General features: G+C 48.1%; 1 protein-coding gene across 1 annotated transcript in view; it reads right to left on the bottom strand.

Annotated features, from left to right (window-relative positions):
- Positions 1 to 17,308, bottom strand: part of SPTBN4 (spectrin beta, non-erythrocytic 4) — a 172,915-nt gene that overhangs the window by 109,869 nt on the left and 45,738 nt on the right. Inside the window, exons 12-18 of the mRNA XM_088450123.1 lie at positions 16,989 to 17,147; positions 16,559 to 16,861; positions 16,122 to 16,272; positions 13,711 to 14,024; positions 12,978 to 13,537; positions 12,567 to 12,704; positions 9,039 to 9,795 (exon numbers count right to left, since the gene is read on the bottom strand). Coding sequence (XP_088306249.1) covers positions 9,039 to 9,795; positions 12,567 to 12,704; positions 12,978 to 13,537; positions 13,711 to 14,024; positions 16,122 to 16,272; positions 16,559 to 16,861; positions 16,989 to 17,147 — 2,382 coding nt within the window. The remainder of the gene's footprint in view (positions 1 to 9,038; positions 9,796 to 12,566; positions 12,705 to 12,977; positions 13,538 to 13,710; positions 14,025 to 16,121; positions 16,273 to 16,558; positions 16,862 to 16,988; positions 17,148 to 17,308) is intronic.

Below are 17,308 nucleotides of genomic sequence, written 5' to 3'. Positions count from 1 at the left end.
ATCGCCAGCTCCAGCCTGGTTTGGCTGCCACAGCTACACAAACAGTCAGTCTTGGTGGCCTTCCCTGTATCCTACAGATATAGGCCCTGGCTTCCTCAGCCTGCAGCTTCACTGCTTTATTGTCACACCGTCTGAGAGTTTGGGGTCCCCCTCTGCCTCCTGCAGGTACAGACCCAGGCCGCCTGGCCCTTCCAATGGCTTGCTCAGCTTCACTGGGCTCTCTGGCTGCCACAGTCCCACATACACTGTCTCCAACAGCAGCCCAACTGGTCTGCCTCCTCATCAGCCCACACCTGAGCTCTCTCTACAAGGCAGCCCTTACACATCTTCCCAGAATCCTTTTCTTCTCTGTGTGGGCGGATCTCTCACACAGATCTCCCACACAGAATCTGCTGCTCACCAGTGCCATCTCTGCTGATACTGCCACATATCCCCCTCCCCAGCTTGAAACCCCTGGGTTCAGCGACATGGGACGAGACATTCTCATGATGATGTCCCTCTTCACTCTCCTCATGAGGGAAATCCACCGCATCCACAGTCATATAAACTCTTGTGATCTCTGGGGGTCTCATCCTCCAGATTCCAGAATTTATTTTCCTCCAAACTTTTTTTCTCACTTTATGGTAGCAATGGCACTTTTCTTTCTTTATGCAGTACTTGAGGGTCATACCTGGGTACCACGTCAGGCATCAAGAACTTGAAGTTACTTTTCCCAAAGGGACATACTTCATCTTTACTTTTGCCACTTACATCAAAATCCAGCAAGTTGTTTTCCTCAGAATCTTCTGATTCAGACCAAGAACAGCTTTTTATTTGTTTATTTTTCATAGAACAAAGGTTCCTGTTGCTCAAGCCTCTAAAAGGCACACTTTTCGGCCAACTTCTGCTTGTCATATCTTTAACATTCAGCCTTAAAGCCTGTACTGGCACATTTCACTAATACCTCCTCTTCTTTCAAGGTGTTAGCGGTATCCTGAGAGTCAGCAGCATCACAACTTCTTGACCTTGGCTTTATGTCAACCAACCATGTACTGGCACTGCCACCCTCAGATTCCAGACTCTCATGTCCACATAAGATACTTGAGTAGTTGCTCCATTGATCCACAGAATTTATCTCACGGCTTTGATGGCTATCTGCCACTTCATTAAGGCATAGATCTCTTGGACTTTCTTGTGCTCCCGATTTTTGAGCCTTGAATATCTGATGAACAATTTCAACATGTTCCACCAGCACAGGTTGAAGTTCACTCTTCACAGAGGTCTTCATTTTCAATACTGTCTAGCTGAACTACTTGCTTCAAGCTTTATCATGTGAGACCACTCCACTTCCTCATAGACAAATCCAGCAGCATTGCAAAGTCCATCCTGCTTGCATGAAGGCATTGTTTCACATACATGAGTATTATTCTTCACAAGACTCTCAGAATTAACTTTCTCCAAGGTCCTGCTTTGCCCTGCAAAACTGTTTAATTGAGTCACCTTCTCATCACTCTGAACACCCGGCACAAGAGAGTCTCATCCTTTGAAGCCATCACTATCTTCGTAGAATTTTATACATCCTGTACCTTTACTTCACAGGTCATGCGATCACCATCTGCATACGTCAATTCTTTATTATCAACTTCGGACACAGTTTTGCAATCTGGACCTGTGCCCCTTTTGGAGGACTTCATACCCTCAGCTATCACTGTAAGCTGAAAGTCACTGCAAGGAATCTCATCCACTTTTCCAAGACGGACCTTTAGGGAATTTCCCAACTCTGATACTTCTGTCCCTTCTTGTACACTGGTATCGTTAATGAGGACATCTCTATGGTCCCATTGCTGCTGAAAGACATAACCCTGGAACATCTTACTTAGTTCCCACAATTCACCGTTTGTCCGCTGCTCATCACAAAAGACACTCTGCACCGTTAGTATATTACTCTGCGTGACAGACTTTTCAGGATCAACATGTAACAATTGCTGCTTGTGTTTATGTACTTCTGCCACACTGGGTTTAGCGAAGACATTGGACACCATGTTTGGTCCCGAATTCAACTTCAGAATATTATTTAGCTTCTTTTCCGCTTCTGATTTTCCCACTACCATGTGGAACTTTTTCTGAGCCATAGACAGCTGGTCTTCCAGCTGGGCAATTTTCACCATGGCGCTTTCCAACTTGCTCTCCGATTGCAGTAGATTGCTCTCCACAACATCATGTTCAGCAAGTCTCAACTTTTGTACAATTATTTCAGACTCTGCCATGTTTAATTCCCTTTGCAACTCCAGTTCTTTGGTACTCCTCTCCACTTGGAATCTTTGCAACTGGTTCTGTGTACTTAGCAGATACTTCTCAAGGTTCTCATTCTGTTCTTGCAACTTCCAAGCCCTGCCTTTAACACCAGTCAGATCCACCACTTTCACGTGTGTGCTCTCTGCATCACTCTGATGTCTCTGGACACCTTCTTTCAATTCTTCTACTTCCTGCTGAAGTACCACACACTTTTGCTGCAATTCAACAATATCCTGTTGAACGTCTAGGTGAGACTCCAGAGCCCTTTTAGAATCTTCCTTCCATGAGCGGAGCCAAACAATACGGTGGGCCACTACAGAAGTGGCAGATGCCTTGGAGACTAGGAAAGCCATATCCATAGCTGCTTCACCTAATTAGGAGGCTGCATCTCTAATGCGAGATATGTAGGACAGCTGCTCCTTCGATGCATCAGGGGAAAATGTGTCTTCTAGGTCTGCCAAACTCTCAATGGCTTTTGCCAACCAGGCCATAGCCCTAGCAGGATGAGTAATAGCTCCTGTAAGAGAGTATATAGATTTTAGACCAGCTTCAAACTTTCTATCTGTAGTCTCCTTCAAGGAGGTTGCAGTATGGACAGGGACGCCGAGAGGGAGGGGGGACGGGTACTAATCACCCAGGCCCGGGCTTGATGGAGGGGCCCGGCGGGGACCCGGGTACGATACCGCTCCCCTCCCCTCTTACATCACAGCAGCCCAGCACATGCTGCTGTGTACTGGGCTGCACTGGGAGACTGCTCGCAGCTGCTAAGAAGCAGCCACAGCAGTCTCCTATGCCTGTGGGGGGAGCGATCAAGCTGATTGCGCCCCCACTGGTTATGCGCTGGGCTTGGGGGCTCACTGTGCCCCCTCGCCAGTGTGCAGCTCCGCGGCATAACTTTTTTTTTAACCTAAAGGGGCGTGGCCATGCCTACCGCGATTGGGCCACGCCTCCCTTTTATTCGGGCTCGGCGCGGCTCTGTACTGAGGTAGAAAGTACGTCTACCCATGGGGGAGGCAAAGGATTTGCAGGGAGCACCTGCTGTGTGCTACCCATAGGGGGAGCTACCACATGGACCACTAGGTCGTCCACAATTTTTGCCAGTATCTGTGAAAAGGTAGCCCAGGGTGGGTCCTGAGGAGAGGACACCGGGGCTGATGGACCCGAGGCGGTATAACAAGTTGCACAAAGACCATCCTGAATGAGGTCCTCTGGAGCTAAGCCTGCTGAGCAGGACTTACAAGACACCAGAGTAGGAGCAGCAGCAGCAGGATGCTTGTTATTTTTTCCTCTGCCAGACATAGCCACAAGAATAATACAATACACAATCTGACACAGTGCAGTGAGCAACCCAGATGTATGTGTAATATGGTACAGTGTAGTGCGCAACCGTGCTATAAAGTATGTGATAGCCCTCACAAATATAGGGAGATGTGAGGTACAATGAACCCCCTTACACCTTAGTATGCCAGGGTTATAGTAGAATATAGTAGAATAAAGGGAAAGGTATAAGCTTGACAGTTTAGAAAATAGAGATCAGCGCTAGTACAAGTCACATACAAATGCAGAAAAAAACAATATAGCTGCAGTGGGCACTAAAATCAACTACACAGATCGCAGTGGCCGGTAGGATATAGCGCTGTATAAACCTGGCCCTTGGCAGAGGTATACAGGGAGACTGGACCCAGCACTCACAGAGATCTGAATGCGGAAAATGGCTGCCGTGAGTTTCAGAGGGGGCGGAGGGTGAGGTACAGTAGGAGCATCTCAGGGAACAACAAGACCGCAGTGGAATGGCGTCCTGAGCTGGGGGAGGGGCTGCAGGGAGAGCGCCTTCTCCACTTGCTGACATTAACCACTGGGTCCCCTGGCCTGTAAAATATGCCCTGCGCCAGTGATATATATGCTGTTGGTCTAGTGGAGTCCTGGGTGAACCAGTGTCAACATCAGCGCCTCCGGTCTGTCTCCTGAGACCAGAGGCAAGACTGCGCAAAGACACGGGTCCCCGCAAGTGGGGATCCACCTTACCTGTCCCCTGGATTCCAGGCTGCAGTCTGGGGAGCCTCTGCTAGCTAGTACCCCTCAGAGCCCCGCCGGGAGTACCTATTCGAGGGCTGGTGTCACGGCGCTGCGGAGGGGTGATGGAGCAGCAGTGCAGACGTCCAAGGGACTGTCTCACGCTGCTGTTCAGTAGTAAAATAAATCAAATAAATAAGCGTGGGCTACTTAAAGCAGTCCCACTGTTAAAAATGGTGACCCAGCTCCTGCCGGACACCAACAAAACTGAGTTGCCCTCAGGCTCTGGGCGGGGTATAGGGGGATGGAGCGGAGCATCCTGGGATTGAAAAGCTGTGCTTTTGGTGTCCAGTCCTCCAGGTACCACGTACGCCCCATTGTCTCCCCTGTTGAGCCCTATAGACCCTGAAGAAGAAATTATTTTGCCTAATATTACTGTTGGTCATACTGTTATATTTTGTGTATACATTAAGCATTGTATTTTCTCATATTAAATCTTAATACGATTCTGTCACTGTGTTCTTAACAAATTCATGTACAAGACAAATGACTAGAATGATTGCTACATAACAACATACAGGTTTCTATATATATAGCTAATGATAACTATGATAGCCTTAAAGATTAAGCCCCGTATTCAATTGCCGGCGAAAAGTCACGGACTTTTTACGCATGCCGGAGTTTTCGCCGTTATCGCTAGTTTTGGCCCCCCCGGAAAAGTATTGTGCTCGTCACCACGATTCGCCCTATTCAATTGCAAAGGACGCGAGAACGCGTCCCGGCGAAACTAAAGTCGGCGAAAAGTCCTGTCAGATTTGGGGAATTCACTCTGACACCCCCCAAAAGATGCACTGATATGGGGGATCACTATGGATACCCCAAATAGGCCTGCTGGAGATATTTGGGGTGCTTAAATGCGCTCAATAGCTGCTATTTAGCGTCTTTGTACAAGTTTTGAAGAATAGCACTTAGCAGGGTTTTTTTTGCTAAAATAAGTAGTCCCAGCAAATTTGGGGTACATGAAAATGGGTGCAGGCATGGTTAAAAATCGCTAAAGTGCATTTCTAAAAAACGTAAAAAAACCACCTTCAGCATGCACCTGCAATCCAAAAAAAAGCTTGGGCATACTTGGGGGACCCCCTGGAGTCGATTTCGCTAGTTTTTAAGTTTGTCCCCCAACTTAGAAATTTTTCACCCCCAAAACAAACTACTTTTTTGGGGTGTTCTAAAGTATTTTATAAACTTTTTTTTGACACAGTTTACCTTTGGGGGACTGTCCCAAGGCTGCAGGGGTGTTTCCACAACCTTACACCACAAACCCCCAATTCTGCACTTTTTTCCGCCTCCTTTCAGAAGCGAATCTTTCCCGCTGGTTACAAGGGACAGAGGGCCTGATTCAGAGCCGCTCGTAAGCGGCGAGCGATGTTCGCACAACTGCGCTTGCGTATGGGTTGTAATACGCATGCGCGAACCAGTCATTGCGGTCGGAAATTGTGTGCTCGCAAAATAGCGAATGCCTGCTAATTTGAGTGACAGAATGAGGCGTTTGTGGATGGTAACAGGGGAAGGTGCTTGAAAATGGGGAGTGGAGATCCGAACGCAGGCGTGCCAAACGGTCAAAATGGGCGTTTTAAGGATGTGCATAATTAACAAAGCAGCGTCATCGACAACGTCACTTGGTTGTCTTTTCGCCTGAACTGCTCGCATGATTGCGGTAGGAAAATCCAACCACAAGCACTGCAAGCAGTTCAGACGCCTTTCGATGTACCCGATTAATCTAATAAATAGCGGAGATGACGTAGGATGCGAGCGGCCAGGGGGGCGGTTTTTTTAAAATAGCGAGCGCATGTTTCGTTCACTCGTTCAGACATAGAGGCATCAACAGACCACAAAGAGCGAGCGCTCTATTTAAATATCCGGCCCCTTTTTCTGAACGAGCGAGCGCAAATAGCGTCCGGCTCTGAATCAGGCCCAGAGGACCTCACTCAGAGCCGCTCGCAAAATGTGATCGCTCGCTCTAAATGAGGGCGGCCGCATCTCTAAAAAGAGCCGGCCTCCTGGCCGCTCGCTAAGATGTGGGTGACCACCCACAGCTTTAGTGAGCGGCCAGGTTGATGGTCGCGATGGTCAAGACCATCATGACCATCGGGGGTTGCGACGAGACCCTTGTGGTAGGTTCTCGTCTGCCGCAATAGAGCCGGAAACTCTCCCACTGACATTACTGGTGATGTCAGTGGGGCCGCCCACAAACGGCAGGCGTTCGTTTGGGAGCGCCTCCGTTTGTGAAGCCACCCCCAATGCCACGCCTACAAAACGTGGCGAGATGTCAATCAACATAGACAGCCAGCCCTTTTGTAGTGAGCCCCGGAGCAAGAGAATTCCTCTCTCGCTCCGAGGCTTGCACATGCGCAGTGCGGCCGCTGCACGTGCGCAGAGACCAACATCGACCCGCTTGTGAGCGGGTCTGAATGAGACCCAGACTCTTTACAACTGAATATGATGCAAAGTTTCCGATAGGTGAAATGATATCATTGGCGAGAACTTTTTGTCGATCTCTGCTTTTCGCCGACAATTGAATACGGCCCTAAGTGTAGTGAGATAATGCAGGTAAGAAACTAAGGCTTCCACTAAGAATTCAGCTCTTGAACCTAAGCTGGTGGTGGCAGAATTTTTTAATTATTGGCCAGCGTGTGATACAAACAGGGGATTTAGAATATTGTTACACAGACCAGGTGCGTTTGCGATGAGAACCTTTAGATTACAAAACACGTATTTTATTTTATTATTTATTTGTACCTTTTTCACTTATAGCAGTGTGTGCCAGTGTCGTACCTAGGGGGGGGGGTCGAATAGGGCAATGCCCTGGGCGCCATCGGACCGGCAGGGGGGGGGGTGCGCCGGCCGCGGTCCAGGACGCACTACATAGTAACAAACACCGCCACTGGCGCTACCCGGCAGAAGTGTGTTTGTTTTGGCAGCCAATGAGAGTCAGACAGGCTCTCATTGGCTGCTGCGCCCACTGCCGGAGCCGGGCTGGAGCTCACTCACTCCCGCAGTCATGACGTCTCTCCCATAGTGCAGAGTGGGCCGGGAGGACGAAGGAGCAGACAGCGGCGGGTGCAGGAGCAGGAGCGGAGATTCAGGTGTTGGGGTTTTTTGTGTGTCTTTGTCCTTATAAATGTAAGGGGCACTGGCACTGCATAGGGGGGGCACTACTGGTGGTACTGCATAGGAGGGACTACTACTGGGGGCACTGCATAGGGGGGACCACTACTAGGGGGAACTGCATAGGGGGACCACTACTGGGGGGCACTGCATAGGGGGGACTACTACTGGGGGCACAATATAAGGGGTATACTGGGGAAACTGCATAGGGGGGACCACTACTGGGGGTACTGCATAGGGAGGGCCACTACTGAGGGCACTGCATAGGGGGGACCACTACTGAGGTCAGTATATAAGGGGTACTACTGGGGGCACTGCATACGGGGGATCACTACTAAGGGGGCACTGCATAGGAGGGACTACTACTGGGGGCACTATATAAGAGGCACTGCATAGGGGGGACTACTACTGGGGCACTATATAAGGGGATCTGCATAGGGGGACTACTACTAGGGGCACTATATAAGAGGCACTGCATAGAGGACCACTAATGGGGGCACTGCATGGGGGGGGGACTACTACTGGGACACTATATAAGGGGCACTGCATAGGGGGGACTACTAATAGGGACACAATATAAGGGGCACTGCATAGGGGGCACAATATAAGGGGCACTGCATAGGGGGGACTATTACTGGGGGCACTGTATAGGGGGGACCACTACTGGGAGCACTGCATAGGGGGGACCACTACTGGGGGCACTGTATAAGGGACACTACTGGGGGCACTGCATAGGGGGACCACTACTAGCGGCACTGTATAAAGGGTATTGCTGGTGGCACTGTGTAAGTGGTACTACTGGGGGCACTGTATAAGGGCAGCGCCGTAGCTAGACGGCAGTGCGCCCAGTGCAGCACTGCCGCCCCTCTCACTCCTTCTCCGCCCCCCCCTGAGCGCTTACCCTACCTTCCGGCAGTAGGAGGGCGGGCGGGATCTTCCGGCGATTTTTCAATGACCGGCGCGCACCAGCCGGAGGTCTCTATCTGCAGACCTCCGGCACAGAAAAGTGTGTGGCCGGTGCCGCTGCAGGATGGCGCCCGGTGCACATGACCCCTCAGCACCCCCCTAGTTGCGGCCCTGATAAGGGGCTCTACTGGGAGCACTGTATAAGGTGCACTGTATGACTGGCAGTACTGGGGGCACTGCATAAGGGGCACTGTTAAGGGTGCATTACTGGGGGCACTGTATAAGGGTGCACTACAGGCGGCACTGCATATGGGGCACTGTTACTGGGGACATTGCATAAGGGACACTATTACAGTGGGCACTGCTTGGGGCATCAAGGTGCATATGGAATGGAAAGGAATGTTTCCAGAGTGGAGAGAAACGGTGGTGTGTCATGTTGACACGCCTCCATTTTCCAGTGAACACACCCCTTGTGGCAAGTGACCATGCCCATTTTTCAGCCGGGTGCACATACTGGGGGTGGGGGGGCGCTCTGTTTTTTAACTTGCCCTAGGCTCCAAATACCCTAGTTACACCACTGGTGTGTGCAAATAATATAGCTGTCAAATACTTTTGGATAATTTAGCATGGCTCATTCTCCTTTTCATGTAGTGCATGCATCAAACACGACCATGTCTCACCTGGTTGTTCAGGCATGCGTCAGCCTGTTTAACATCTCTCAAGAATAAATGGAAGATGTGGGACTGCACAAGGACCTCCCTCCTGTTCTCCCACATCTGCAGCAGCTTATTCCATCCTACCTCCAGCTTCTGCAGCCACTGCTGGAGAGAAAGGTACGGGAGATCAGCCTCCTCCAGGTTCAGGAGATCACTGACTGCCTGAATCTTATTGTAGTCCTCCTCATATCTGTTTATCTCTTCTTTCAGGGCACCGTGGAGCCCTAGCAACCTCTCAGCCTCCAACAGGTTGGACGGCAACTCTTCAGCAGCCACGGCAGTTTGCGTCTTGACCAACCAAGTCAGAAAGTTATCCAGGTCTTGAATAAATTGCTGTAACTTGTTGGCAACTGAGAGGGAATCCTCACAACCTTGTATAGTCCTCTTCAGGGCTTCCCACTCCCCACTAATTTCCTCAAAGTGCACCAGCACTTCCATGGCCTGGGATGGGTGGCAGGTGGTAAGGGCTTCGGCATCTTGTTGCAGCTGGACCAACTTGGGCTCAAGAGCCACCAATGCTGCCTCCATGTTTGACAGCTTCCTCTGCAAAGTCAAGACCCCACCCAGTTCTCCGCTACCACACTGGGTGGTCTCCATGGCTTTCCTTTTTTCACGGATCTGTGACTTTACCTCGTTGCACTCTAGGAAATAGTTCTGCAGACGAAGAACGGAGGTGATTTGTTCCTTCCTCTGCTCAACTAGCTCCACGATTCGGTTCCACCTGTTCAAACACAACAATGGCGATGAAGGCATATACCTAGAATCCTAGTAACTTTATCATTAACTTGGTGTTCATTCTAGCACCCAGCACCTGTCACAACCTTTGCTGTTCCTCTTTCCTGCCTGGGGTGTCACTCTCTGTTCTGGTGCTTTTAGCACACTCAGCTGATGCAACAAACTGCTGTGATACAGAGCAGTGGGCCTGATTCAGAGCTGGATGCTCTGACCAGAGCGCTCGCTCTGAATCAGGGCCCTCCTACATGAAAATGGAGCGGCCTTATGGACGCTCGCATAGCTGTGGGTTACCACCCACAGCTTATGCGAGCGTCCATGATGATGGTCGCGATGGTCAAGACCATCGCGACCATTGGGCTTGCGACGGAGACCCTGCGGTAGGGTCTCGCTGCCGCAAGCCCTGGAGTGATTTTGGCTCTATCAGAGCCAAAATCACTCCCACTGACATCACTAGTGATGTCAGTGGGGCCGGCTTCAGACGGTAGGCGTTCCCATGGGAACGCCTCCGTCTGGCAGCCACGCCCCCGGCACACCCACCAAAGGGGGCGTGCTGTCAATCATCATCGACAGCACGCCCCCTTTGGAGCGAGACCCGGAGCGAGGGAGAGCCCGTCGCTAGCCGGGTCTCGCGCATGCGCACGACGGAGCTCCCTCCGTCGTGCGCATGCGCAGTGGGGCAACATCGACCCGCTTGCGAGCGTCCTGCGCTCGCGAGCGGGTCTGAATGACCCCCCGTGTGTGCTAGAAGCACCAGAACAGAGAGCTACACCCTAGGCAGGTAAGACGAACTGCACAAATTATGACAGGTAGAGGGTGCTAGAATGAACACTGTAACAGCTACTAGTAACACTGATAAATATATATGCCATCATTTTAGCTAAAGCGGTAATTGAGAGGGAAGATAAATCAGTATTGAGAGGGAAGATAATGCAGTTATGTAGAGTGAAGAATGTGATCATCGCATGAACACACCAGGGGAAAGCCACCAGACAAAAACAGTGGCCTAGAGATCCATTTCCACGCTGCCTGTGGTGTCCATGGTTACTACGAGGAATTCGTGCCAGCACCATTTTCTTGTGCTCTCCATGTGGATGGACAGCAGAGGCAGTGTGGCATAGAGATCAATGGATCTCAGTGTCACACTATTTCTCCAGTGTTCTGCTTTGAAGGACACTGCAGGGAGATTGTGCCTGCTGTGGCTGATAACAGATGACAAGGGCTTGTATTATGGTAGATAACAAGGCTACATAGGATCTCAAATATCTTTTAAGGACTATGAAAGTGCCCCCTCCAGCACGCATTAGCCATTTTCTGGTTCAACATAATTTACTCTTTTTAAGACATCTCCTTATTCTATCGCTGTCACTTCCTGCCCAATTGTATTGAATGAAAATTAGGGAGAAGAGACAGATACGACAGAGACAACAGGAATGTATAATGGAATGTGGTCCTTAGATTTGGAGGAAAACAATGAAGATGCATATTTAAAGCTGGCTGAATACTATAGAGCTGATTCTGAGTCGGGCGCATGACTGCTTACTACATTATAGTAATGCCGGAATCCGCCTTTGATATAGTAAAAAATCCATTTGATCGCAGGTGGAAGCCTATCCCGCTGGTATTACGCAGCCGGCATCATGAATATCTGGATTTACACCAGTCCTTTGCCGGGTGCACAAAATCCATCTGAAACAGACGTACCGTCTCCGTTAGCACACTGCGAATGAGCACGGAAGTCATCTGACACGCCCAGTATGTGGAAGAGTTCTGCGCGATTGTAAGGTCGCCACCCAGTAACTGCCTAGAAATGCCGATTTCACAGATAGGGCGGAATTCAATTCTTCATAGCCGCTATCGCGCCCGACGGAGCTATTCAATTCTTGCTCCTGTCGGGCACGATGAGCTGCCAGCGCTACATTTCAGCTCGCAGCCCCAGGGGGGTGAGAGCTGAAATGTGCGAAAAGTGACATGTTTGGGCGCCCAAACATCACTTTTCGCGATCGCGCCCAGCACTTTGGTCGGGTTTAGCTGCTTTACGCGGCTAAACCTGACCTCTATGGGTGCGATCAGCACGAAAATCTTGGACAATTGTATAGCGGCCCGCGATCTCCTGTCACTTTAGACGGGAGATGCGGGACGCGAATACAATTGAATTCCGCCCATAGTGTGAATCCGTACGCACTAGTGATCTCCATCTGCATGACGATACCTGATCTGGCACATGCGCAAAAGCTGTTTTCTTTCTCTGGCGCATACGTGGTATGCTGAGATCTGCGTGCATTGCGACTTGCGAGGGACTCAGTAGCAGCCCGGTGGTATATAATTGTCTCCACTGTGTACAAATGACAAAAGAAAATGCTGAACTACACTCATGTAATCTTATGATATAGGAGTGATCAATAAACAAAGCACCTATAAGCTTCAGACCTGAATCTGCAATCAGCCAATCAGAATCAGCAAGCTAGTGCTGGCGACTGTCACCATCATCACTGTGTATTTGTACACGCCAACAGACACCCGCAATTGCTACAGCTACTGACGAGCCTATATGCGTCTCTGTGCAGGTCTGTGTCTATTTGCAGTTACACGCCTTTACTGTACTAGGCCCCTAACCTTACCCGCCCTGCCTCTTCAGTCGCAAGCAGATGCAAGTGTCAGTCGCAAGCAAATCTGCGGCCACTCATGTATGTGTATTTTCATGGCCAGGAGCAGAACCAACAAGCATGTTTTACACTGTCGTCTATGCGGTTTCATTACCTGCTGTTTAGGTGATCCTGACAGGCCCGGACCTCGGAGGAGCTGGGATGTCCACCCTCTAGCAGCTGTTGCACAATCTGGTTGACATCCAGTACACGGCCCATCAAACTGTTCATTTCTTGGTCCAGACTCTCGAACCTACAACCCATCAGGAAGTTTTCTGGTCACCAGACAATTACCACAAATCCCTCTCCACTATCTATTTCCAAAATGTCCTCGTACTGATGGAAGAAAAGTGGGTTCTGGACAAATTTTAACACTACTAACAGAAATCTGTCAGCACCTACACTAACACATAAAAAGGCTTATAAGGGCTACTTGAGATTGTTGAGAAATGGACCTGATCGACAGCAGAGCCTCCTAAGAACTGACTTGGGGGAATATGTCTAGTTTCTGCTGGCAAGTTCTCACCTGTGCTGGACAACCTCCACATCTTCCAGCCTCTGTGGGATATCCATCTTCATTAACCATTGCTCTTTCTCGTCTATCCACACCTCGCAGGAGTTAACCTCCCCAAACATTTTGTAGACATCTAAAGCATCTTGAAGCCACTGGCTCCGCAGGGAGGCTACTTCCACCACCTCTCCATAGAGCTGCTCCACCTCCACAATACTGATCTGCACATCCACCTGGTCTCTGTAATCTGCACCTAGTCCCGCCAACTGTTTCCTCAATCCGAGCACAGCAGCTCTGTGTTTCTCTATCTCTTCAGTGGACCCTCGATGCTTCTTAACCAGCGACTGGGTGGAAAACTCATCGTGTCCAAAGTCATCACTGGATACCAGGCGGTAGGTGTCCTGCAGCCAACCTGCAAGTTCCATAGTGTCCGCATTGAACTGATGGAAATTGGAGGCCTCCTGGAGTTTCAGCTGATGGGCATTGGAGGCCTTCTCAAGGTTCTCCCATTTCAGCTTCACCTCTTGCATCCTCTGGCGAAGTCCAGACATTCCTCTCCGCCTCTTTGTGAGCACCTTCAAAACATAAAAGTTATCTGTAAGAAGTTGGTTAATATCTTACTACCAATATCTGCAATCCTGATCTACAGTGTGTAAAATGGATGTGACATATTTATTAAATCCACTACCCAAGTAGCTAAAAGCTATTGAGAACTTACTGGACCATAACATAAAGGCACAATATTCACCTGCTCCCCTTTCTGGAGGGTCTGTTGCAGCATAGCAAATCTCCCCCCAAGCTCCCCCACCAGAATCTTGTGTTTGCTCAGGAGCCGCAGGACGCTGCTCAGATCTTTCCCGTAACTTTGTGGAGCAGACAGAATCTGTTCTTTCTCTCGAATCCAGCCCTCGGCCTCCTCTACCTCCTGCAGAAAGCACCAGAGGTGCCTTGATTCTTCCAGCTCACCCCGTCGTTTCTCCGCCAGCTGCCGCAGTGCTTCCAAACAGCTCTTGACGTGCTCTACCCTGTTGCAGATGATCTGGGGGTCGCAGGGTTGATATTCTGTGTGACACATGACAATAACTTTATATGCAGGCCCTAACTTGCTAATTATAATATATGCACTTTTGACGAGTACTTTTCGATTTAAAACTTTCTGTGGTATGTAAACAAAGTAAAGGTTTAGTCTTCTGTTAAGAAGTAAATTCTTAAGCTGCATACACACACAACGATTGTTTGAACGATTATCGTTAACCGATATCGTTTAACAATAATCGTTTGAAAAAATCGTTCACTTTCTGAGTCAAAAGATGAACGATAATCGTTCATGCGCGTTCACGTTTGTAGTTTGTAGTTCAGTCCGACTTCTCAACTCAACGATTTTCATTAAGGGAATATGCAAAAATCATTTGTAGTTCATAAAAATCGTTCATTACACTCTAAAAAATCTGACAGATAATCTGACAGAAAATCGTTCATAAAATCGTTCAAAAAAATCGTTGGTAACAAAATCGTTGTGTGTGTATGCAGCTAAAGCTGCATACACACAACGATTTTTTGAACGATTATCGTTAAACTATATAGTTTAATGATAATCGTTTGAAAAAATCGTTCACTTTCTGAGTCAAAAGATGAACGATTATCGTTCATGCGCATTCACGTTTGTAGTTTGTAGTTCAGTCAGACTTCTCAACTCAACGATTTTCATTAATGGAGCATACACACGGTCAGATTTTTCTTTTGAACGATATCGTTTGAACGATTTGAACGATTTTGCTAACGATTTACTCAACGATTGTCAGATATCGTTCTCTAACAAACGTGAACGCGCATCGTTCATCGTTCATGATTGTACACATGAACGATTTTTTTCATCAGATTTGAACGATTGAACGATTTTTAAAATCGTTATCGTTCAAATTTGATGAAAAATCTGACCGTGTGTATGCACCATTAAGTTAATATGCAAAAATCGTTTGTAGTTCAAAAAAATCGTTCATTACACTTTAAAAAATCTGACAGATAATCTGACATAAAATCGTTCATAAAATCGTTGGTAACAAAATCGTTGTGTGTGTATGAAACTTAAAGCTGCATACACACACAACGTGTGTTACCCTCACTTCCCTAGCACATTGCAAGTAGCCAAAGGGACATACACATACTTGTCTTTTTAGACATAGGGTACCGTATATATTTACGGGAAGGTAACCCCCTCAAAGGGCACACCTACCACCCGGACATTATTTACCCACTTGGGATCAGTCCTATTGGCTGACTTTTTCTTGGCTACTAGTCGGTATGGACAAAGACTGAGCTGATATTATAACATAAGGGTACCGTATATATTTACGGAAAGGTAACCCCCTCAAAGGGCACACCTGCCACCCAGACATACCTTGATCCTTCCATATAGGACTTAATCATCATATATAATTTTTATTAGATTATTTTACCATCATACTCCTACTACCAGAAAGGAGACATATAAGAGTCTAAAATAGCCATCCATATCACTAGACGCATTGGTATATGGTGTCTATATAAATAAAAGATTGTTTATAACATTCATTAGATCTGTTGTCATCTCCACATTTTTTACCTTAGCTACATTTTCTATAATATGATATATAGACAAGGTGAGCGCATGGTACAAAATCTATTTTTATCAGTATAATTTTGTTGGAGACAGGACATCTCCAGTACCAAGCAGCCCCCTAAAACAATAAACATCTTGTTGAGCGCTGTTCACATTTTCCATTTCTAAACAGATAATCATTCATCGTTTTAACTCAAAAAGTGAATGATTTTTTTCAACGATTGAACGATAAACGATATCGTTATCGATAATCGTTCAAAAAATCGTTGTGTGTGTATGCACCTTAAGACATGTGAATGACATTCCGTAGAAGCAATGTGGCATTCGGTGAATAGTACGCAGCCAGATGAGACCCTGGAATCTCCCTGAACAATCCTCTGACTTCCTTAGATAAGCACAGTAAGGTTTTGGTTGTTGAACATTAAATGATAGAAATTACATTGTTTCAGGACAGCTACATTCCTGGTAAACGCTGATCTGGGGAATTGATATCCTATTTGTCGCGCTACTTGCTTAGTGCGCAAACCAAAATGTGAGAACGTGGCTCTGTGTGCACTCACCTGAGTACTGAGTGAACTTTAGGGCGGCCTGATTTAGGGAGTGGACTCTCTCAGTCTGGGCGGTGATGTCGGCTTCTAGCAAGCTGTGTTTCTGCAGAAGATCTTCCACTTCCAATAGATGTTTCCCAAAATCTTTGGAGGAAAGGGGAACCTGAGGAACAGAGAAAGTTATCTATACATACACTGGAACAGCGAGTTTGTCACATACATTGTGCGGCTACTCCCTTGGTGCAATTTGTCAGAGTCACTGAGAAACTCATCCCATGTAGTATCACTTGGATCACGCCAGCTTTGTCACCTCCTTATAGAACAAGAACCTCACTCATTAGTGGTGTATGTATGACAATCACAGCATGGCCCTTCCCCAGTAAGGGGGGGATGTCTCACGGCTATGACGTGTCCCTTGCCCTATATCAGCATGTCTGTCCACTCATTACCTGCATCTCATCCATCCAGTCTATCATGTAAACCATTTCCTGGAATATTTTCTGGAGGGCCAGGTTCTTCTCCAGCCTTCCTCTTCTGGACCTGAGCAGGTCTTTCAGTAGGTTCCACTGCCTTAGGATGTTCTCTTTCTGGGCTGTTATCCTGCAGATATCATAATATACCTCCGACTCCATCTCCTGGGCCAGGTCAGCCACCACCTGGATCCGCTCCTCATAGGAGGAAATGTCCGCCTCAATGGCCTCATGTTTCTTCATGGCGGCCTCCACTGCTGATAGGTCGTAACCGAAATTATCCTGGCAAGAAAAACGGCCATCCATTATAAATCGAGGCTTATTACCTACTCAGATGGTGTTTAACATGTAATCACACATGTATGACACACGGTAAGGAAGGACATCCTCACCGCTGCTCACGTTTTACCTGGGACACCAGGCGCTGGTTCTCGCTGAGCCAAGCCTCCCTCATGGCTGCTTTCTGATCAAACCTTTGGGACAGCAGCTCCAGCTTCTCCTGACGGATAAGCTCATTGCGCAGTGCAACCTCCCGCTCATGTTCAGCCTTCTCCAGCCGTGTCCACGCCTAGAACAAATTGCACATATCTACATTCCCAGAGGAACTGATTCTCCTTTAAACTCATTTGTTCTGTATTGATAATCTGATTATTATACAGCATGTGATACTTACTGATTTGTTCTGTACTGATAACCTACCGATTATTATACGGCATGCAATACATACTG

This window comes from Taudactylus pleione, unplaced genomic scaffold, assembly GCF_031769625.1.
Source record: "Taudactylus pleione unplaced genomic scaffold, aTauple2 ptg000507l, whole genome shotgun sequence".
Taxonomy (NCBI): Eukaryota; Metazoa; Chordata; class Amphibia; order Anura; family Myobatrachidae; genus Taudactylus; species Taudactylus pleione.
The sequence above is the reverse complement of the archived record's forward strand: the minus strand, read 5'-3'. Positions and strand labels throughout refer to the sequence as shown.